General features: G+C 37.1%; 1 protein-coding gene across 4 annotated transcripts in view; it reads left to right on the top strand.

The window, feature by feature from the left end:
* The window catches only part of exoc6 (exocyst complex component 6), a 58,626-nt gene that overhangs the window by 10,435 nt on the left and 25,200 nt on the right, over positions 1-22,991 (top strand). For all 4 annotated transcript variants that reach the window (XM_084434776.1, XM_084434778.1, XM_084434775.1 and 1 more), the window contains exons 2-15: positions 4,387-4,558; positions 7,875-7,922; positions 8,053-8,143; positions 8,613-8,658; positions 10,528-10,732; positions 11,674-11,805; positions 12,846-12,914; positions 15,266-15,349; positions 15,431-15,477; positions 15,584-15,704; positions 20,721-20,792; positions 20,946-21,043; positions 21,147-21,252; positions 21,414-21,523. In XM_084434776.1, the coding sequence (XP_084290902.1) occupies positions 4,387-4,558; positions 7,875-7,922; positions 8,053-8,143; positions 8,613-8,658; positions 10,528-10,732; positions 11,674-11,805; positions 12,846-12,914; positions 15,266-15,349; positions 15,431-15,477; positions 15,584-15,704; positions 20,721-20,792; positions 20,946-21,043; positions 21,147-21,252; positions 21,414-21,523 (1,401 nt within the window). The remainder of the gene's footprint in view (positions 1-4,386; positions 4,559-7,874; positions 7,923-8,052; positions 8,144-8,612; positions 8,659-10,527; positions 10,733-11,673; positions 11,806-12,845; positions 12,915-15,265; positions 15,350-15,430; positions 15,478-15,583; positions 15,705-20,720; positions 20,793-20,945; positions 21,044-21,146; positions 21,253-21,413; positions 21,524-22,991) is intronic.

Below are 22,991 nucleotides of genomic sequence, written 5' to 3'. Positions count from 1 at the left end.
CAGCTAGGGCTGCTCGATAATGGCAAATTATTTTTGGTATTAAAAATATTGAAATCACAATTATTTAACACGATCATTGGTAGGCTATATGATCAAAGTCTCAGTGAAATTTCACAATTATCAATACTTCAGCACAAATGAACACTGGGTTAACTAATGTAAGAAAAAGGTCCTCAAAATAATTACATTAGACAAGGTAACAGTCAGCAATACAATACAATACAAATACAAACAGAAAGTAATTACAAACAAAACAGACAAATAAATACAACAGAATGAAATTACATTAACATAACGTTAATGAGAGTGCAGCAGGTATTAGGCTGCTGTCACTTTAAGAGCGAATGCACAGATTCAATATACTGTTACACACAACTGTGTACGCTTATTTAAGATATAACCCACAGTGTTATATCTCTACTCGCTTATACAAAGCCCATTTGCTTATCCGCATTCGGCTCCGTCTCAGAGCGTTCGCACAGAAAGCCGCCTGGGGAACAGCAGCAGTTTCCATTACAGATTTTCGCAAAACTTTTGCGATATTCTCTAAATGTTGATAAAAAACGATTGCGAAATGAACTATTGCGTTTTCCATTAAGCGCTGTTATGTGACTAAAGCATAATTTTTCATATTATTAAAGCTGCATTCAGTAACTTCGGGATTTCTTCGCTGTATTCTCGCTTTTTGCTCGCAGGTTTCTCTCTAGAGCTCCCCCCACAGCTTCGGAATAGATATTTGACAACACTGTTGTAAAAACTCATTGGCTATTCTCAGACACCAGAGGCTAGCAGATCAACGACATCAAAGCAGATGGGATATTCTTTAAAACGTCTTCTTCATTCGGGTTCGAACAGCGTGAGGGAGCGCAATAATGACGGCATTTTAGCAGATTTCTTTTGGCCGTAAAGCAATTGTTTACATCGCGAGACCTGATATCACGCGAGACTTCCTGACGCGGCGGGCGGCGGGTTGCAAGTGCGTATTTTCTGCTCACGGGCACCAGGGGGGTGCGAAACGACCACCATTCAACCCGAAATAAGTAATATAACCATTCCAATGACTCCGAAGCTGTTCAGTTAAGGTAAAAAAAGTTACTTAGTTCACCTTTAAAGTCATACTAAAAATCATGGCAACGGATGTTAGTAGGTCTAAGTATATCACAGCCACTGCACTAGCCATTGTTTTTAATCGAAGGTAGGTGTGTTATCCAAGTGTTAATGACAAGGAAAGCACCTTATACTTGGGAGCGGCAATCTGTTCGAGGTCTTGATAAATTGTGGCATTTTTTTTTTTTTTAGAATCCAGTAGAAAGAAAGATCGACTTTTACGTAGGCCAGGTGACCTGTAAATGCGGGGGAAATGTTTTTTTCCATTGTAGTTTTGCGAAATATCGTTTTTTCGAATTGCCTGGAAAACCACCTCATGTGAGCGTAAAAACTTTTTTGCGATTATATGGTAGTTTGTACGAAATTGACGCGTTTCCTTTGGACGTATTTTCAATTCGCAATTTCAATTTGCGCAATTTGAAGGGTAATGGAAAAGCAGCTAGTGTCTCTTTTGTGGCTGATTGCGCTTTTAATACCACTTTTTAAAGCTACACTGTGTAGGATTTTCTCCCATCTAGCGGTGAAATAGTTTATGACTACCAACATAATATTACTAGCCCCTCCCATTCCGAGGGCGTTTTAACTCCTACGGTGGCCGTATTATTTAAAATCTGCCGGCAGTCGCGAGTAATCTCCCCTCGCATTCGTCACGGTGCCACTGAGTGTCAAAACGCGAAAGGTTCCAGGTATGTCCCTCTTTGGCTAATGTATTTTCAAGATGGAGGCGCAACATGGCTGCCGCCATTCGAGCGACTCGCTCGTATGTATTCTAAATGGCAGATTCTACGCTTACGAGAATACTTGATTAGTTGGTAGAAGTAATTACACATTAATGAGCACGTATCATTTTGAAAGAACAAAGTGTTTTTCGCTAAGAATCAACTTAAAAAATGACACAGTGTAGCTTTAATATCAAACACGTTCCATAGTTTAGCAACAGGAGACTGCATTTTACAACACTCACTTATTTGGCTGGGCTTTTAGGGAGGAACGAAAGCGCACCGCTTTGAAGGAAAGAAAGGTGTGCTGGAGGGAATGTGGCAGCGACACAATAATCCTAAACATTTGTTAACAAAATGTATTCTTTACCTCCATGAGCTCATTGTTTCTGCCCTTAATTAACACGCTGTTAAATTAATACATTGTTAGCTAACTGTGTGATATATATGTACATTTCTGAAATGTATAACTTGGACACAATCATCTCTGATAACAGATCACTCTAAAATGTAATGTAGACCCATGCACTTTCTGTAAAGTTTCTTTGAAACGATGTGTATTGTGAAAAGAGCTATACAAATAAATGTGAATAGAAAATTTAATTGAATGGGCGTTTGATAAAGACAAGAAAACGAATGTATTTTATTTTATGCACACAGGATAGGGATATAATTTTAATTGCTTAATTCAATTATCCGCTTACCGCAATGTGTTTGTGATATGGTGTATTATATACTGCTCCGAAGTATAAAAACACGTTCCCCTTCTGAATGTTGTTGGGACTGTCATATTGTTGTGTCTATTTAATGCATGGCAGTATATTAATGAATTTTTGTGTTTTGTGCTTTATTACTTATTACATGTGTACATCACTTCTGTCACTTGTGATTAGTAACCGTGTCATGTTCAGTGCTGGTTTGTTTATGCATCGTTCCCTTGTTGCACACAGGGTGGCGCACTTGGAGAACTATTCATGCATCCACCATCCAGCCCCATCTCTAAAGGCAGCTACATTTTCTCATGTATAAAATATATGTCAAAATAAAATAAAAACATTTAAATGGTGTTTAAAAATAAATAAATTGTAAAGACAGACAAAATTAAAAGAATTTGTTATTTTAGGATCATTTAAATACTATTATAGTTTATATGTATATTTAAAATCATTTTTTTATTTAATATTTTCCATTTTTAATTTTAGCTCAAGTTTTAGTAATTTTGTTACTTTCTTAGGTCTATAACTTTTATTGTTTTAGTTTATTTTAGTACATCGAGTTTAACTAAAAGAGAATGAGATATTGCATTGGCAATTATCTAAAATAAATTAATTGTTTTATTTTATTTAACATTTCTTTTATTTCAGGTAACAAATGTTGTTTTTTTAATAGTTAACTGTAATAAACCTGCAATGTACCAAAGGAATTTGTTAAAATATTGTCTTTAACATATTTAATTAATATCTTATATAGATAGAAGATCTGATATACATTTATAGAAGAAATTATTTTTTCTCTCTCAAATTTTTCATGGATCCTCTAATAATGTGTTACAGCCCCCTTTGGGTTATGAATCATGGTAATACCATGGCATTTTATAGCACTTTTGTCACACAATCAATTATATTGTGTGAATATAATTATACACGCAAATTATACCACACAATCAATCACTAATGGGTAATAAGTCCCAAAAAACGAGAGAACATTTTGAACATTCTGTTTTGCTTTGAAACCAATAAAGCAAGTCTGTTCACTGTCTCACATTAATTGTAAATGAGAATTCATGCAGCACTTGTGCAATGTCAGATCCCTTCACACTTCCCGTCTGTGTCAGGAAGTGAGAAGACCCTGAATCATCTTGGATTATTCTGTTCTTCTTCACTGAGAGAGACGGCTCTCTTGGCCATCTGGAGCTGTGAGGAGGGCAAAACACTCTGTGATCTCACAGCACACTGAAGAAGCGGCCCATCTGTTGGCCTCACTTCGCCAGCTCTCCTTGCTGTACACACACTACCACAGCTACTGATACACACATGCTCTGAGACTGAGAACACCACCTGCAGAGTATTGAAGGAGAAGTGTGTGTTATCTGCAGGGGAAACACAAGATATGGACATCAGCGCCGAGTGTGTTTCTCCCCTTTAATCACATTAAAATAATAGGTGTTTTACATTTTCTGAAATGTGTGTTGCCATTATCTTTAAAATCCTCGTCAAGCATGGATATTTTTAAAAAGGACTTTTGCCGTTTGATAAGGTCTGAGAACTGTGAGTGATTGGTTGTATGATTTTCTTGGTGTCATGTTTTGACGTTATTTTATGTTTCTATATATTTTAGAGTTATTTACTATTTATTGACAGCACTTTGTTCCATTCAGATGGTTTTGAAAGTGCTTTATAAATAAAAGTTGAGTGCTTCTCCATGAAAAACTGTGTATTCATGTTGATGACACATCTCTCTTCATTCATGAAGAATTCTGGGACACTTCGATGTATCTTTAATGAAGATTTCTTTGTTGTTTGAAATAGTTTAATGTATTAATTTGATGTTTGTTTTGTAGATCCGTTTACGATGATCAGCCCAACGCACACAAAAGGTTTATGGAGAAACTCGATGCCAGAATACGCAACCATGACCGAGAGATTGAGAAAATGTGCAACTTCCATCATCAGGGATTCGTGGACGCCATCACAGAACTGCTGAAAGTCCGAGCGGATGCTGAGAAACTGATGGTAGGTGGAAATCATGATCAAAATTATTTCAAGCTATTCATTATTTAGGGCTGTCCCCGACTATGGATTTTCATAGTCGAATCAGAATCGTCATGTCTTGCCTATAGTCGACTAATAGTCGAATCATGTGTATGGGGGCGGGGCTTTAACAATTCAAAGCCGCGATGTAGGCTACAGAAAATCACACAAAGATAGAAAAAAATGTATAAAAACATTTTGGATCAATAAAACTAAGAAATAATATAAATAACTCCTGAACGGCCACACTGCAGACAGGATTTGCATTTCACATGCAAATCAAATTAAATCGGCTAAATTACCTGTGCGAGCAGGCCAGCCTACAGCACAACATCGATGCACCGAAAAAATAAACAATTAATTTACTAAATTAAATTAGAACAGAATATACCTTTCTAATAAATAAAAATACAAAACGAAATAAATCAGAATCAAGTCACAAGATGAGCAAATGTGTGCAAAATGCCTAAAGTGCAGAGGAACATATTCAAAGCACAAGCCACAAATAGTTAGATTAGATAACCCTGACAGATTAATAAATAAAATTAAAATAAAGAAATGATTAAAATAACGATAGTAGCCAGAATTTTCAACTTTGTCTTTTTAACTGCAGAAACAACAATAAATGCTAAACTGGAGGCAGTCTTTTTAGCTAAAAATGTTCACAGCATCCAAAAATCAAATTAGAACCGGCTGAAAAGTTTTGAAATCACTTGTACCCTACCTGATCGAGAGAACAAATCCAGTCTTTCACTCTGACTGTGTCCGTTGGAGTCTTTTCAAATTGTGCGCGCGGATAAAATACATTCTAAAGTGAAACCCAGTCTATGCGTGAAACGTGTTAACGTTGGCCGGCAGAAGTGCGATCATGGTTTTCCTAATGCTAAATCCAGAATATCCTTTCTGATGGTGTACATCCACACTTTAGATTTTCTTATCCCAGACATTGTTAAAGATTTAAATCCTTGCCGCGAAGACGCTCCTCTGTCTCGGTCAAGGATCGAAAGTGAAACTTAAATCTGTCACGGGGTGTTTGGATTTATTCACGCACGTTAAAAAATATTTATTAAAAGCTTCTTTCTTTGCACATTTTTATATACAGCATTGTCATAATAGGCTGAATATTAACGTATTGACAGAAAACCGGTAGTTCTATGTGAAATCAGACATTGAGCGCCCTCATATAGCCAAAGTGACAGGATCCTCGTTTCATAACACCTCCGCGAAGATTCGACCGTGAGATCGGTAGTCGAATCAGGCTCCTCCTATCGAAGCATCGAATCTTCGACTATTCGGGGTCACCCCTATCATTATTATTGAGAAATAATACATTTTTCCCTGCTATATATTGTGACAATACCATGGTATTATGATAGTTTCAGATGGTAAAATCATGGTACTGGAAAATATACCATTATACCAGACAGAGCTGGTGATAACCACAACTATTTAAATAGATTTTTCTGGCAAGTGAATGTTGCTCTGATTTTAAATCCTGTTGAAAAGCTTTTTATGAAGTTCCATAGAATCAGTTCAAAATGCTTTGTTAGTTCTTGTGGCATTTTTACACACTAAAAATGCTGTAATAAGAAATATATGTAGATAATATTACTTATTATTACTTTGTATTTTTAAAATGGTACAAATACACCACTGTTCAAAAGTTTGGGTTCGGTAAGCATTATTAAATATTTCTATATGGTCTCTTAGGCTTAACACGGATGCATTTTCTTTCATGAAAAATACATATTTTGAAATAAAACAATTTTAAATAAATGTATTAGGATATTTAGTATCATTACTCCAGTCTTGTCACATGATCCTTCAGAAATCATTCTCATATGTTAATTCACTGCGATTCTTTGATGAATATAGAGTTCAAAAGAATAGCTTTTATTTGAAATAGAAATCTTTTGTAAAATTATAAATGTCTTTACTGTCACTTTTGAATCAATTTAACGTGTCTTTGCTGAATAAGACTAAAAATATATATTTTTAAAAAGTCTCACTGACCCCAAACTGTTGAACGGTAGTGTGCTAAAGAAAATAATAGGCTAATAAATGAAATATTATTCCATTATGTTCATTTAGTGAAAAACAATGTAAAAAAAAACATAATGATTTTTACTGACATAAGGCAATTATTTTGCAATATTGTTTGTGCATAATGTTGTTATAAAGTACTTTTGGGTATTTTGCCCATAGAGAGGGGTATTTCATTTTAAATCCATGTTTAGACAGTATTAGCCTTTAAAATGGCTGTTGCATAACAGAACATATATTCTTCTACAGTAGAGTATACAGTAGACAATTGTTGCCTTGAAATTGTATTAAGAAAGGTTAAGCACCATTCTCCAGAACAAAGTTTGTTGCACAATTGAATTTTTATATTTATTGTGCTGTTTTTTGTTGGTTTCCACAAACTCCCATTGGATGCAGAGACGCCCGTAGTGTCTAGCTTTCATCCACGACGAATCGGTCATTGCGCGTTCATGAGGTTCAGCAGCGCGCTCCAGACCTCGCACTGGAATCGCACGCCAATTCTCTTTAGCTCCCTTTCCACTTCCCAGAGTGAAATATGGTGACCAAACGGCACAGGAGTGGCTCACCAATCCTCGTAATTAGACCCAAATTATATAAAGCATATTCAGATAACAAGAGAGCACATACGGCATCAATGAGGTCGTTGGCCCCCTTTGTTCGCGAATAAAAGAGATTTTAAATAAACTCAAAAAGCGGTTCCTTATTACGATGACCTAATGAGACTTGATATGTGGGAAAGTCTGCGGCCGTGCGGTCCCTGCACCTGGGGCACTATACTGGCGCAGTGGTGTGGAGGTCTTCACATTTGATGTTAATCAGCCACCCAGCGTTTGTGTTCAGCCAAAAAAAGGAAGAAAAAAATGAATGTTTAATTACCAGAAAATGCTATCCGCATTTTGTCCCAGACAATGAATGGCACATAGAGCTCATTGAAGTTACCAACAAGGGACCAATGGTCAATTGGGTCATTGATTTGAATTGTTTGACAGAGCCAGAGGAACAACCAAAGTTCAAAAATCCCAAGTAAAATTGAGAAGTTTGTCACAGAATCTGTTAGAAAGGGCTGTCAGAAGTGATTACCGGCCATAAAAGCTCCCTACCGACCAAAAGTTCAAGTTCCCGCTGCACATTTAATTTGAATTTGCATGGCTTTGTTCTTGACTCCTCATGAAGTATGATCTGATTACAAGGGTGAGCAGTTACAACAGGGAATTGTGGGCTTATTTGTCTAACAAAAGTGATATTATGTTTTAAGGGCCAAGTGAGTGACACCAATCGAAGACTTCAAGACGCCGGACGGGAGGTATGGCACAGTCTGGCTTTGTTAGCATGTCTGCCGTTAGAAAAGAATGTCGATTATCAGACAATAGAGCAGAGAGAACTGTCTCGTTAATTGAGAGGGCTTCACACTCTTTGACCTTCCCTTATGTAAGGTGACGGCCCAAACGGAGGAGGTCATCCGCTGCCGGGTTCAGCAGAGGAACATGGCCACCACGGTGGAAAAGCTGCAGCTCTGCATTCCCGGTGAGACGGCGCGTTCGCGTAACCGAAAGGCGCTCGTTAAAATCTCGCCGTATGGCTTGCAAACGCTCTAGAGATTTCGTCAAAAGACGAGTAAAATCAATCAAGAAACTGTAAATGTGAATGCTCCCAGGTTTCTTATTACAGTAACGAGTCCAGGTCCTCATTCAACAGTGCTCTGTGTTTATGTCTTACTGTCTCTCTGACTTTAATAAACTGTTAGGACCGACAGAAAGAGAATTTGATGCTCTGTTGTTACAGTGGTTTTATCAAACTAACCTGTTGTTGGATGATGCTGTAGATAAATTAAGTTAGGTTGTGGTTTCTTTAGTCCGTTTCTTTCGAAAAGCAATAAAAGAATCTTAGGAAATGGTTTCAATTCACTGAATGAACAAAATGTTTCAGTTTGATTTCTTTTAATACAATGTTTTTTTTTCTTCTATATTATCCTCTTTTATTTACATTTCTACAGTCCTGGAAATGTACAGCAAATTGAAGGAGCAGCTTGAATCAAAAAGGTAACATATTCCTAATTAATTTTTATCTTTATTGCCTAATAACAATACAGTGTTTTTCATCCACCTCATGATGTCTAACTAAATATTATATGAGCTTTTAAGTTTGAGGTTTGCAGTTTAAAACTATTATTTGAATGATTTGATGTTCTAGCATTATAATATTTATACTATATAATTATACTCATGACCATGTAATATCTGTCATAATAACTGAATGAATGTAGTCAAAACTACAATTAGTGTACAATTTTTGAAAAATAAAGCTTGCTGAAGAAAGGGTCCAAATGATGTCACTTCCATGGTGTCACAATTAGAAATAGGGTGAAAGTCATGTGATGGTAGCACCTAAAGCATTGAAATAATATGTGATTTGGCTATTAAAATAACTAAAAAATGATTTCTATAATGAATTGAGCAGACATTTAAACTTCATTATTTAAAGTGATCTACTTTTCATGTTGTGTATATAATAAAAAAGTTATACATTTATGTAAAATAGTAATTGATCTAAGATTATCTAATAGTTTTCATTTCATAGAACATGATATTTGTGCCTTTGCTTTAAAAAGTAAAGGAGTGTGTGGAAAGTGCCAGTGTTCTCATGAAAAAAAAATCTATTGAACTATTATAATTCTGCTAAGAATGCATTCAAACCCCTTTCATGAAGAAGTGTTCGATCTTTTCTCCTGGAAAGAAGGGATGAATGTAAGGTCACATTGAACTTGAAAATAATGACCCTTTTTGTCCATTAATGTCTACTTAGTCAGTCATAACACATCATGAATAAATAAACTATTCAAACGCAAAGACAATTGACCTTGTGTGTGCCCTTCTTCACAGCACTGTCCTGTACCGGCAGGCCCATGACAGGCATCCTCCAAATTGAGGCAATTAGCGCAATGTTTTTTTCCATTAATCTGTGTGTCGCCACTGCGCGCTAATGACTAGGCTGGGACATGGTCTAATCAGGCAGGGATTCTTTCGCAGTTCACATGTAACACTCGCTGGGAAGGGCGCCACTTTGGCCTTCCACACGGACGCACGCGCACTTCAGAGCGGTGAGGTCAGGGAGCATTCAGAGGCACCGGCTGTAGAAGTTAATAAACTTATTAATGCGTTGAATATGGACAGGCATATTCATACATTGTGCAAAATTGTTATATTTGAGTCCATGTTGCATATACTCTGAAAACATAAATAGTTTGGTGTAGATATAGATGGAAAAATACCTCCTAGATGGAATATTTGGCCTCCATGCTTAATTAATACAAGTAAAAAATAAAGAAAGAAATGCATGTGGAGAGCACAGGCTAGCAAGAACACAAGCTTTTAATAAGCTTCTTTAGCATTTATAAACTTTTTTCTGCAGCTATTTGATGCGACAGATTCAGTTATTGGTCTAGTCTTCCCAAAGTTTGTTGTGGTAGTGTTGTTGTGCAATGCTGATAAACGCCCACCTGTGATACCCAGACACTTTATATTAATACAGCAAAGTTGCAAAATGGTTTAATAGCCATTAATGGTCTTTAGTTAACTATAAAAACTCTTGACAAATAACATGAAAGATTTTCTGGATTATGGGTGTTTCATCATGATATGATCTGACATCGATTCTCTCTTAGCCAGTGATACAATGTTTACCAGTACCTCAAACATTTCAATTTGATTAGATTCAGGGCCCTATTTTATGTTCGTATTTTATATGAAGTTATGTGCCTATTTTACACAACCAGTTATATTAACTCAAAAATGCAATATATATATATATATATATATAATATTAGCTGTTATCATATAGAAATATCATTGATTTTAAGGGGTTTTATGGACTAGTAAAGTGGTGACTGACATGAATCTTTTCCATTTCAGATACTACTCTGCATTGAAAACCATGGAGCAGCTAGAAAACATTTATATTCCCAGAGTGAGCAAGTACAGGTTTTGCCAAATTATGGCTGAGACACTTCCTAAACTCCGAGAGGAGATTAAGGACATCTCCATGTCCGACCTGAAAGACTTCTTGGAAAGTATCCGAAAACACTCAGACAAGATTGGTGAAACCGCAATGAGACAGGTGGGATTATTTTATTTTATTTTATTTTATTTTATTTTATTTGCCTACTCTATTAAAGCCGCACTAGGTAACTTTTTTGTTTAAAGTCAATACACCATCAACCTTTCTTCCAAAATGTGACTTGATTTCCCCTGATTCACTATGGTAAGCCTGTTATAAGTGTTTATATTTTAGACCTAGCGGGATGCTTTTTGTGCAAAATTGCATACTTGCGTCACTCGTCACTTGTGCTTGTCTCGTCATATCCGTAAATAGAGAAAAGTTGCTCCGACTACTTTAAAGTGTTTATGGTGTGGGAGTGGCTTTGGTTAGTTGTCACAATGAGCGAGAAAAGTTGACATGGAGCATGCTAAATCTCAAACCTCCGGGGAATCACCTGTTTAAAAAAAAAGAGAAGCCAATCGGAGCTTCTTCCTTGCAAAAAGAGAACGCGACAGAGATCATAATAAGACGTACAAAATAAGTCTGCTTTTTGGTCATGTCCGACAAAAAGGAACAGAATGATCTGGTTCTGACTGAAGTTTTTCAAGGTTATCCTCTGGATCTTTCGATTCTTTTTGATCTGTTCATTTCGAACTGGTTCTTGACTGGTTACCGACTTAAGATACTTTCAAGAATCTAACGTAACTGTACATCTACATATGTGCGTCTACATATCACGCAAAGTGCATAGGAGATTAGACTTGATTGATTTCAGTAGAGCTTGGCTTTAGTATGTTGATGCTGCCTACCTCAGGAACAGCCTGAGCGAAACCGTGATGCTTTAAAATGCTGTCTATGTAGACACCTAACTAGGTTTTGAAAGGTGTACTAAATTTGTCGCACATGTAGCTAATAGAAATCTAAAGTTGTGAGTCGCTAGTTCAATACATATGACGTGACTGGCATTGTAGGCTGTTGAAGTTACTGTTGGTCTTCTCTCCGTCACCCTGTTCTCACAGGCTCAGCAGCACCGTACGTTTAATAGTACAGTGCAGAAGCAGGACACTCTGAGCTGTGCCAAACCTCTGAACGGCCGAACACCCCTCCATCACAACGGCCTGAGCCCGGAGGAAGAGGAGATGGATGAGGAGGTATGATGTACAGTCACATTTTGAGGACACGTCATTGTGTCCCAAATAAACGTTTTTTAAAGCACTATACCATGGCCCTGTTTAATATCTGGCATCAGCATCCAGATTTCAGGGGAAAATGTCCAAATTTCATCCCAAAAATGATACACTGCACGGCCAAAAAAGAGAAAATCGCTGTTTGGATTTAAATAGGCAAATGCTTAAGAGTCTATGGTTGGATCATTATTGCAGTGATTATTATGTTTCTAGCATGTTATATGTTTTGCAACAGTTCTTTTAAACCCTTATTGATGCTTTTCATTTCTTAAACAACCATGTAGGAAGAAAGATCATGGCCATATTCCAGGATGGCAATGTGAAGATTCATCATGTTCAAATTGTGAAAGAATGGTTCAGAGGGAGCATGAAAAATCATTTTCACACATGAATTGGCACCTCTGAGTCCAGACCTTAAATTAATTGATAGTCTTTGGGATGTGCTGGAATAGACTTTACAGAGTGCTTGACTCTTGCATTGTCAATACACGATGTTGACAAAAAATTGATGCACCTCTTGATGGAAACAATTGGTGTGATGTTTTTCCATCATGTGGTGCATCAATTTTTGGTCAAGATGTTGTATTGACAATGCAAGAGTCAATATATATTTGACTCTGCCTACATTTCCTACATGTTTGTTTAAGAAATGAAAAGCTACACATCTTTTTTTGGGCCGGACAGTGTATTCGACATAAATAGTCAATGTGCGAGTATTAAAAATATTAGTAAAATAAAACATTTTAATGCAAAATATATAACCTTTCACTGGAGACATTTATTTCAAGTCGTATGTTAATACGAGGTGTAAACAGCAATCTGTTTCATAAATGAACTGCTATGCCTTTAACAGGACCTGTTATTAAAGGAATATTTAGTTTTTGTATATGTTGTTTGATCGATTTAAAACGTACTTGAAGCTTCATTGTTTAGTGGTATCTATTGCCAGCAAAGCCACTCAGGTCAATAAATGTTCCTTGAACCTTGTTCGTTTTCTTTTTAAGGTCTTGACGGCGCAGGATCTGGTGGATTTTTCACCAGTCTACCGATGTCTTCACATCTACACTGTTTTGGTAATTCCCAGAGTCTCCTTCACTACAGACACACAGTGCACACAGTGAACAACCAATAAAACAACTGCCCATGTTATGAAATTTGTTTTATTGAGAAACATTCCTGTTGATCTTTTTCTAATAGGTGCACAGCCTTTGAGTTGACAGTGCGTTTTCACTGAAATGCTTTCTCCCAAGTGGCTCCTCAAACATTAATGGCTTAAATAAGCAAAGGGATTTCCAGAGTTTTGACAGTCATGCCATCAATATTATTTTTGCCTTAAACCAAACGCAAACTATAGAGAGGTGAAATCGAGTTTGTTAGCGCTTGGTGCCATCGCTCATCTGGTCAGAACTAATCCAGAGTCCATCAGCACACACACAAAAGGGGTCAGACTGCAGCATCTAATGGGATTGACCGAGCAGTAACCCCCTTTTCGCCATAAAAACAAAGCAGTGAAAAAGTTCTTCGCTTTGGCATTCAGATTGTGCACAAACTGTGGTGCATTCACTGGGCGTAGGATGAGTCGAGCGCTTTCCCCTCAATGGTTCAGTTAATGAGAACACGAGCGCTTTTGACCGCTGTGCTACCCGAGAGCTCACAAGTGCTGGCAGGGGCCGAGGGCCACTCTTCAGCCACACAGAGAGAGAAAGGGGGCACAGGTGCTTAACATTCAGAGGGATTGTATGTTTAAACCAACCCATGCTCGTTGGATATATATTTGACTCTGCCTGATAAATTTCTGATGAACCACAAAAACTTAACTATACATACAATTCAATCCAGTTTCCAGATAAAATGACCACTAGAGGCAGCAAAACAACTATTCCTTTTTCGCACAACTGACCTATTGGTAAGCCCCTCCCCTGGAACGCAGATGAGCCAATGGCAGTTGAATATCAGTTGCACGGGGACCGGAAATCGGACATCTTTAGGTTTCAGCACCATAGAGAAACATTGGAAGATCCTAAGCTCTCATCGGTTTTATGGTGTTTTTGCGACAAAAATGGTAAAACAATGTGCCTGGGGTACTTGCAACACTGATTCCAGGTATCCTGAGAGGATGGGGATGGGTTGTATTGAATCACTGTACTGGGTCCGCGTTCACCAGTGCTTTTTAAAAGTGTGATAAGATTTGCGCGAACGGACCAATTATCTGCGCAATATGACTGAAGCCCGGTTTATTTATAACATCAATGATGTGAGCGCAGTAACCTGGTTCCCTAAGGATTCAACCCCAATCCCAATGAAGATGAAAACTTTAATTTTCTGGTTGTCATACTCTCATTAAGTTATTATTAAAATTAGTGAGTCAATGCTAACGTATAAACCTAAATAGCTAACTGTTCTCACGTCATGTACAGTAGGTCAAAAACACCTGATGGCTCAAAAGCAGCCATCTGCGACCGTGACATGAGTCTTCTCCCACTTGCGATGTGAGCTGTAAACCCTCGCTTCCAAATGAATCTTGTTACCTACCATATTTATTTAAAAATCTTTTATATATCTTTCCATGGCATATTTAAATCCCACTTGAATGCTCCTCGAAGAGAGATGGTCCTTCTGTGTCCAAAATTGATCCAAAACATCTTGGGACAAGGTTTTCACACTGACAGCTGTCATTGTAAGACAGTTAGAAACTCTGTTTGTTTGTCCGAGATAGCAACAGCAACTAAGGGGGGTGGGGCTTACCGATAAATCAATTATGATTACTGGACAAATAATCGATAAATAAAGACAGTTCCTGTGTAATACTCTATTATGACCTCAAATAACTTAACCATAGTGCATCATTTGTACACTAATACAGTTTGATATTTGCATCACATAACCAATTCCGTATGTGTGGCTTTTCTTGCCCGGTAACTCACCTGGTACAGTATTTCACTTGCGATGCAGAGCGCTCAGGTTCGAGTCCCATGAAACACGAGTCACAACACTCGAGAAAAAGCTCAAAGCCTTGTAGAAGCAAGCTAAAGTGGCATGATTGGTTCAGCAAATGTGTTTTTCCCCCTCACGTTTGCTTTTGTTAACACTATCTGTTAGGTTTAGAGTAGGAATTAGTGTACAGGGTATGTTAATTTCAAATATGATAAAGCACAATACATTTTTTTGCACCACTCACTGGACATTTCATTTTCAAACTACCAATGTTGCCGCAGTCACGTTTGAACTGTTTTTGAGTAAACTGAACACGCTATTTAGTGCCAGTCACTGGACATTTCACTTAGAAAGTGCAGTGAAACGTGCTACAAGTAACAGGGGTAAAATGCACAATTAGATGCTGTGCAAGTCAAACGTTAAATGCTCTTGTATAAATGGATAATAATTTGTTATTTAAACCCACTTTAATGCCATATTCTTTTTTTAGGGAGACAGAGAAACGTTTGAAAATTACTATAGGAAGCAAAGAAAAAAACAAGCAAGACTAGTACTGCAGCCTCAATCTAACATGGTTAGTATTCTTTGCTCTTTAAACAATCCCGTCAATTTAATTTGTTTTTATATGTTTTAATTGTACGTTTTTCTCCTCCAGCATGAAACAGTGGAGGGCTACAGAAAGTACTTTAATCAGATTGTTGGGTAAGTAAAATCTGGATTTATTTGTTAAGTGCAGGGCAGTGTGTTCATTTTTTATGTACAAAGTTGATTTACACCATGTAATGCCCACTCCCATCATGCTTTGCAGGTTCTTTGTGGTGGAAGATCACATTTTACACGCCACACAAGGTCTGGTGACCAGAGCCTTCACAGATGAGCTGTGGAACATGGCCCTGTCCAAAATCATCGCAGTGCTCCGCACACACTCTGTGAGTCCCGCACACACACTCGTCTCGTCTGTTGTCATGATACCAAAATTTCAGTAGTCCGTACCAATACCAGTAAGTTATTGGTATCAATTTCGGTACCATAGCAAAAACTATCGCAACTAAATAAATAAAAAATGACAAAATGAAATTAGGAAATTATTAATACTAAATAATTATAAGCAAATCATACATTATTGTAGCCTTCAAATATTGTTCAACTAAGACATCAAATGAAAAATTAATCAAATGAAAAACAAAGAGAAACACATTGACATGGACATGGCTGGTCTACTGCATTTACACTGCAAGACTTAAAGGGATAGCTCACACAAAAATCTTTCGTTCATCTTCAGAACACAAATGAAGATCTTTTTGATAAAATCTGAGAGCTTTCTGTCCCTCCATTGACAGTCTGCACAAATACCACTTTGACCCCTCAAAAACTTCATAAACACATTTGAGAATTGAGTGGTTTAGTAATTTTCTGAAGAGAATTGAATTTAGGCTTTTATTCACATATAAACATTGACCAGCGAACATAAACAGAAGCTCACCCGAAACGGTTTGACGCACGACAACAAACCTCATTAGTTCTTGCAGAAGCTTAAACGTTGTGTGTAACACGAGAATGAACCTCATTGGTTCTCGCACATCAAGCGAACATGCTTGAGCTTCCGTTTACCACAACTGATGTGTGAGTTGATGAATGTTTATATGTGAATAAAAGCCTAAATTCAACCAGTTCATCATATAAAGCGATTGATTCTCTTCAGAAAATTTGGACTAATCTGCTCAATTCATATGGATTAGTTTTACGTTCTCTTTATTAATTGTTTTAGATGTCAAAGTAGTTGTTTCGTGGACTGTCAACGGAGGGACAATATCTCTCAGATTTCATTAAAATAACTTCATTTGTGTTCAGAAGATGAACGAAAGTCTAATTGGTTTGGAACAACATGAGTGTAAGTAATTGATTAATTAAAATTTTGGGGTAAACTATCCCTTTAAGTATCAACTTGGTACCGAAGTACTGGTACTTCTGACAACACTAGTCTCAAATGAGTCTGAGTATGCGGGGGATGCACTAAGGAGTCTTATGTAAGGATTTGACACCCCCCACCCTCCCTCAATCTCTCTCTTTCTGCCGTACTCTGGCCAGAGTCTCTTTTTTTGTGATTGAAAGTTAGCTAGCAGTGGGAGAGAGCAGGCTTGACCCCTTTGTTCGGGCCACAGGACTCAGGCTGTGAGCTCCAGCCGCAGGGTATTTGCATAATCCCTCACTGATTTACAACTGACTGGCCCTCCAAACACACTCTCAGCCCCAGCAGTTTAGAATATTCACAGTTAATCTGCTGTTATTGTTGCAATCTGTCCTCATTAGGCCCAACTGACCTCTCCATTAGATCAGATTGAATGGATGGCCACTGAAAGGGCTCACCAGGAAATGCTTCCAATTATCATTCCAAATGCCTTGTTTTGAAAATAAACTTCACTGAAAGACACGACTAAAGCCCTCTTAGCTCCTGAGCTGCCTAAAAGAAAAAATAGATCGTTTTTGGAGATGCTTGTACAGTCATTTAAATCTATTAATTCCTGCCATGCAAAATGAAAAGCCCCAGAAACCTCTATAAAAAATGTTTTAAAGTCATAATTAATGACTGGAAAAGTCTTAGAGAGTCATTGGTTAAAATGTGTGGGAACCTAGAGTGTGTAACTCACTGGTCAGGCTGCATTTATACAATCAAAAAGGCATTTTCTTTTTTTTTAATTACAGCAAAACTTGTAAGTTTGGAAAATATGGTTTCATGTTTAAAATGTGTATGTCATGAGGAAATGCCTGAATATGGTTGTTTTCTTGAAGCAACATTGTGTGACAATGGAGGAGATATAACTCTCTATAAAAACATTTGCTTGACTTCGTCCATTTCTAAGGTCTTTGTTTAGTTCCTCTTTCAGGGACATATTTGCATGTGTGTGTTTTTGTGTTCATGTTCACATGCTTTGTCAATGAAGTACATCATGTCCTGAAGTGTGGAGTGACGCCGTGTGTTGCAGCTTGACCAGTGCTTATTTAACCGTGTGATTTACGCACTCACTCCCCACGTCTGAGAGGCAGGCCACTGCGCCCTATCTAAATGTTTAACAAGAGAATCACACTAGTGCAAGGGGCTGTAAATCAAACCTGCAGCTCCTGTACAACCACCCTCATTATCAAACCCCACCAACCTGGAAGAGGCTCGTCTGGCTCATGGTTAAAAGCTCTGGAGATCTTTGCGAATGCTGAAGATGCTAGCCGTATGGTGTATCTCATAGCGTTAGGACAAACTCACATCTGCAGTTTACTGTGAATCATTAACTACTTAAAAACACTCATCAGTAATTGATTGCATGGAAGCTTTTTTTCCGCCATGGGATTTAAACTTCTGAGAAGAAATCTCAGAATTGCAACATAAACTTGCAATTGCGAGAAAAACAGGCAGAACTTTTTTTTTAATTTTATGGTGGGAAAAAAAAAACCTGAGACCTAAACTTAGACTTCTGAGGGAAAAAAGTGAGAATTGCGAAATGTAAACTATAACCAAGACAAAAAGTAAAAATTATGAGATGTAAACTTAGAAGTCTGAGGGGAAAAAAGTCAGAATTGCGAGATGTAAACTTAGAATTCCAAGACAAGTCGTCAAAATTGCACGACATAACCTGAGACTTTTGAGGGGAAAAAAGTCAGTTGCAAGATGTAAACTCAGAATTCTGAGGAAAAAAAGTCAGGATTGCGAGACGTAAACTCAGAATTCCAAGACAAAATTGCGAGACAAACTCAGAAAGCTGAGGGAAAAATGTCAGAATTGCAAGATGTAAACATAGAATTCCAAAAAAAAAGTCAGAGATGCAAACTCAGATTTCTGAGTAAAATATCACAATTGCTACAAGTAACTTGCAGTTGTAACATATAAACTTGCAGTTGTGAGAAAAAAAGTCTGAATTGTGAGATATAAACTCAAATTAATTCTTTATTGTGTGGTGGAATCAAACTTCCATGGACTGAGAACTGCGTTAGATTGCCAAAAACTGGGGCAGCAACACGTTTCTATGGCAGTTATAGCTTGGATAGTTTTTTTTTTAATGATAATGAAATGTGTTTCATGAGTGTGAACACATGGAAAAATCCAAAAGCAGATTCTCAAGGATTTTTCCAGATCATCGGTGCTGCTGTTTTGGGGAATGGTGCTGCCCGGTGCCGTGTGGTTTCATACAGCAGTGGGTGGGCAGGTCTGTGTGCTCAGACATTCACTAACCCTGTCAGTCATCACTCCCCTGCCTGGGTCAAGTACTGCTCTCTCCTATTTAACCTCATGGACAGGCCTCCATCAGCGAGTGGGGGGAGGGTCGGACGGCCTCATTTAGATGCTAATGTAACCTAAAAACTCATTAAGACACAAGTGTATTTGATCAATAAGTGACTGGCTGTGAGTTACCCATTTAGAGTGAAATGCCGAACCTAAACTAATCTGATCCACAGAAATGTGGTTCAGTGAGTATTGGTTCCTCTGTGTGAATCGATGGATAACACAAGTTTTTATTGTGCAGTTGCAGCGAATCAAATGAAAGAAATGGCTCATATTTAATCCCAAAATTAAAAAAAAAAGAAAGAAAGAAAGAAAGAAATTTAAGCTTGAATCTAAGACCATTAAGAAATTGGCCTTAAAAAAGAAGATTTGTATGATTAATTGATAATTAATCAAATATATATATTAGTGCTTTCAACTTGATTAATCGCGATTCTAACATAGTTTTGTTTATATAATATGTGTGTGTATATACTGTATGTGTGTGTGTGTGTGTGTGTGTGTATATATATACAGTGCAATGCATAAGTGAATACACCCATGCTAAAGTTGACTAAAAAGAGGAATAAAAAATCATATTTTGGAAATTGAACTTAATGCCTTAATTTAAAAAATTAGGAAAAATCCAACCTTTAAGGACACCAATTTTCTTTGTGAATGAATAATGTATCGTAAATAAATAAATGTTCTTCCTTAAAATACATGGTGCATAAGTGAGTACACCCCTATGTTAAATTCCCATAGAGGCAGGCAGATTTTTATTTTTAAGTATTTAAAAAAAAAAATTTTTTAGGATACTATGCATCCTGATAAAGTTCCCTTGGCCTTTGGAATTAAAATAGCCCCACATCATCACATAGCCTTCACCATACCTAGAGATTGGCATGGGGTACTTTCCATAAGATCATCTCTCAATGCAAATCAAACTAGCTTTTAGGCTAACTGAAATAAAACCATGCCAATCTCTAGGTATGGTGAAGGCTATGTGATGATGTGGGGCTATTTTAATTCCAAAGGCCAAGGGAACTTTATCAGGATGCATAGTATCCTAAAAAAATAAATAAATAAAAATCTGCCTGCCTCTATGGGAATTTAACATAGGGGTGTACTCACTTATGCACCATGTATTTTAAGGAAGAACATTTATTTATTTACGATACATTATTCATTCACAAAGAAAATTGGTGTCCTTAAAGGTTGGATTTTTCCTAATTTTTTAAATTAAGGGATTAAGTTCAATTTCCAAAATATGATTTTTTATTCCTCTTTTTAGTCAACTTTAGCATGGGTGTATTCACTTATGCATTGCACTATATATATATATATATATATATATATATATATATATATATATATATATATATATATATATATATATATATATATATATATATATATATATATATATATATATATATATATAATGAATTATCAATTAATTAATTAAATGTCAATTAATTAAATTAAAAAATGTAATTTATTCCTGTGATGTAAAAGCTGAATTTTCACATTTCCAGGATTATATATATTATAAGAATATATGACCTGCACATTTCTTTGAGAGGTTCAGCCAGAGATGCTTTATGTTCTAAACATATTTGGGAAGAATGTTAATGTGAAGTTGCACCATTTTGTTGTCATTCCTATCATTATTACTTTTTTAACCCAACAGTCCTACTGCAGTGATCCCGACCTGGTCCTAGAACTGAAGAACCTGATAGTTATATTTGCAGACACTTTACAGGTACATGTATTGGTTAAGGCATATCCATGTTGCTTTCCAATTACATTTCATTTTATTGATATTTATATTAATCTTAAATGTATCTATAAATTCTGGTCAATTTTTTTCTAGATTTGGGCTGCTTACTCACTATTATTATTTTTGCTTTTGTAGGGTTATGGCTTCCCTGTGAACAGACTTTTTGACCTTTTGTTTGAGGTCCGAGATCAGTACAATGAAACATTGCTCAAGAAATGGGCCTTGGTGTTCAGGTGAGCTGAACTGAACTACAACTGCATTGTTTTTGATGTTAGTGAATCAATGTGGTTATATTTGTGTTATGCAATGACATCTGTGTTTCCTGTGCTGAAACAGGGATATTTTTGAGCAGGACAACTACAGCCCCATTCCAGTGGAGAATGAAGAAGAGTATAAGGCTGTGGTCAGTCGCTTCCCCTTCCATGATGCAGAGATAGAAAAGGTATGTCAAACACTCAAAAATGCCATTTTGGCTAATTAATTGAAGTACTTAGTGCCTTGTTTAGTGTCAAAATAGTCTCAGAATGAATATATTTACCAAAAGTGATGATTTTTTTATTCAAAAAAGCACAAATGTATTTTTTTTTTTTCTTCATTAAACAGCAACAATTTCCAAAGAAGCTGCCCATGTCACAGTCAGTGCCTCAAATCTACTCTCAAGTAAAGGAGTTTATTTACGCCAGCTTGAAGTTCTCAGAGTCACTCCATCGCAGGTGAGCAGACTCCACAATCTTCATCAGCAGACATTCAACACTTTTCAGTCTCATTCCATCCCAGCATGCTTGAAATGAAGATACTGATGGAAATTCTGCTTTGGATGCAGAGTTGCTCTTGTTAGCCAAACATCCCAATAGAAAACACTTAGCAGCAGAGTTTCGGTTATTCAGTCCTTCGCTCATCTCTTGTCAGTATGGGCTTGCAGAGCTGTTATCATGACGTGACTGTCTTCATGGGAAGCCCTTATTTACGGGTCTGGACTGTCTTTAAAACCACCACCCTCCCTTCCACCTCCAGCCATCACTTCTGACAATATTTGTTCTCTTTAAGCTCTGTGGCATTCGGCTGGCTGTTGTGAGGGGTCTGTGTTGTGCTTGTCACTGGCACCTCAAATTCTTTCCCAGAGGGTTAGAAGTGCACATAGCCGGTGGATTTTACCTCCCACCATCCCTTCCATGCGAGTAGCCCTGTTGCTCAGCAGCAGAGATTAAAGGAATAGTTGACTTAAAAATGAAAATACTGTCATCATTTACTCACCCTCAAATTGTTCCAAACCTGTATTAATTTCTCTCTTCTGCTGAACACAAAAGAAGATATTTTGAAGAATGTCGGTAACCAAACAGTTGATGGACCCCGTAGTATTTTTTTCCGATTATTTTCTCCATCAACTGTCTGGTTTCCAACATTCTTCAAAATATCTTCCTTTGTGTTCAGCAGAAGAAAGAAATTCATGCAGGTTTGAAACAACTTGAGGGTGAGTAAATGATGACAGAATTTTCATTTTGAAGTGAACTATTTCTTTATGGCCCACGCACTGCGCAGTTCTTTTTGTTCTTATCTTAGGGGGTAAAAGGAAGTGTGAAATACGTTTGCAGTGGTATACTGTTAGCGAACATCCCGACTCCGACGTTAAGTGAATATGTAAATATGTGCTGCGCACTTTCCTCTCAATATCAAAAGAAACACACAACAAAATAACAGCAGTTCAGAAAGCATCTGATCATATAGACATGGATATGTCTTTACAAGCTCTGCAATTTCGCAATCCAGTCAAGTCACTTTTATTAATGTAGCACTCTATGCAATAGATTGCTTTAAAGCAAGCAGCTTTACTGTATTAAACATGATAAAACTGTCTGTAGCGATGTTTCCATCCAAAGTTGCGAATTAACTTTAACTTTAACAAAGCACCTTTTCCATCCAGTGAGCCGAAGAGAACAAAATCGTCACTTCCTGAAAACTGCCGCTAAATATCACTTAGAAAAACAAAGTTGGTGCAGTAGGAGAAGCCACTGTTTATAATAATTTAGTATATAATAAATTGCTTGTGCCTCATAGCACTCAGACGAGAAGCAATGAAGTTATCTTGTTTTCGGAGGCGGATGCTGCTGTTTGGTAACAGTCTTGTAAGACAGTTCTGGAAGGGAGTTTACGAGGGAGATTGCGCCATTTTACAGAGAGTAA

This window comes from Rutilus rutilus (assembly GCF_951802725.1).
Source record: "Rutilus rutilus genome assembly, chromosome: 16".
Lineage (NCBI taxonomy): Eukaryota > Metazoa > Chordata > Actinopteri > Cypriniformes > Leuciscidae > Rutilus > Rutilus rutilus.
This window is presented reverse-complemented; position numbering and strand designations above follow the sequence as displayed.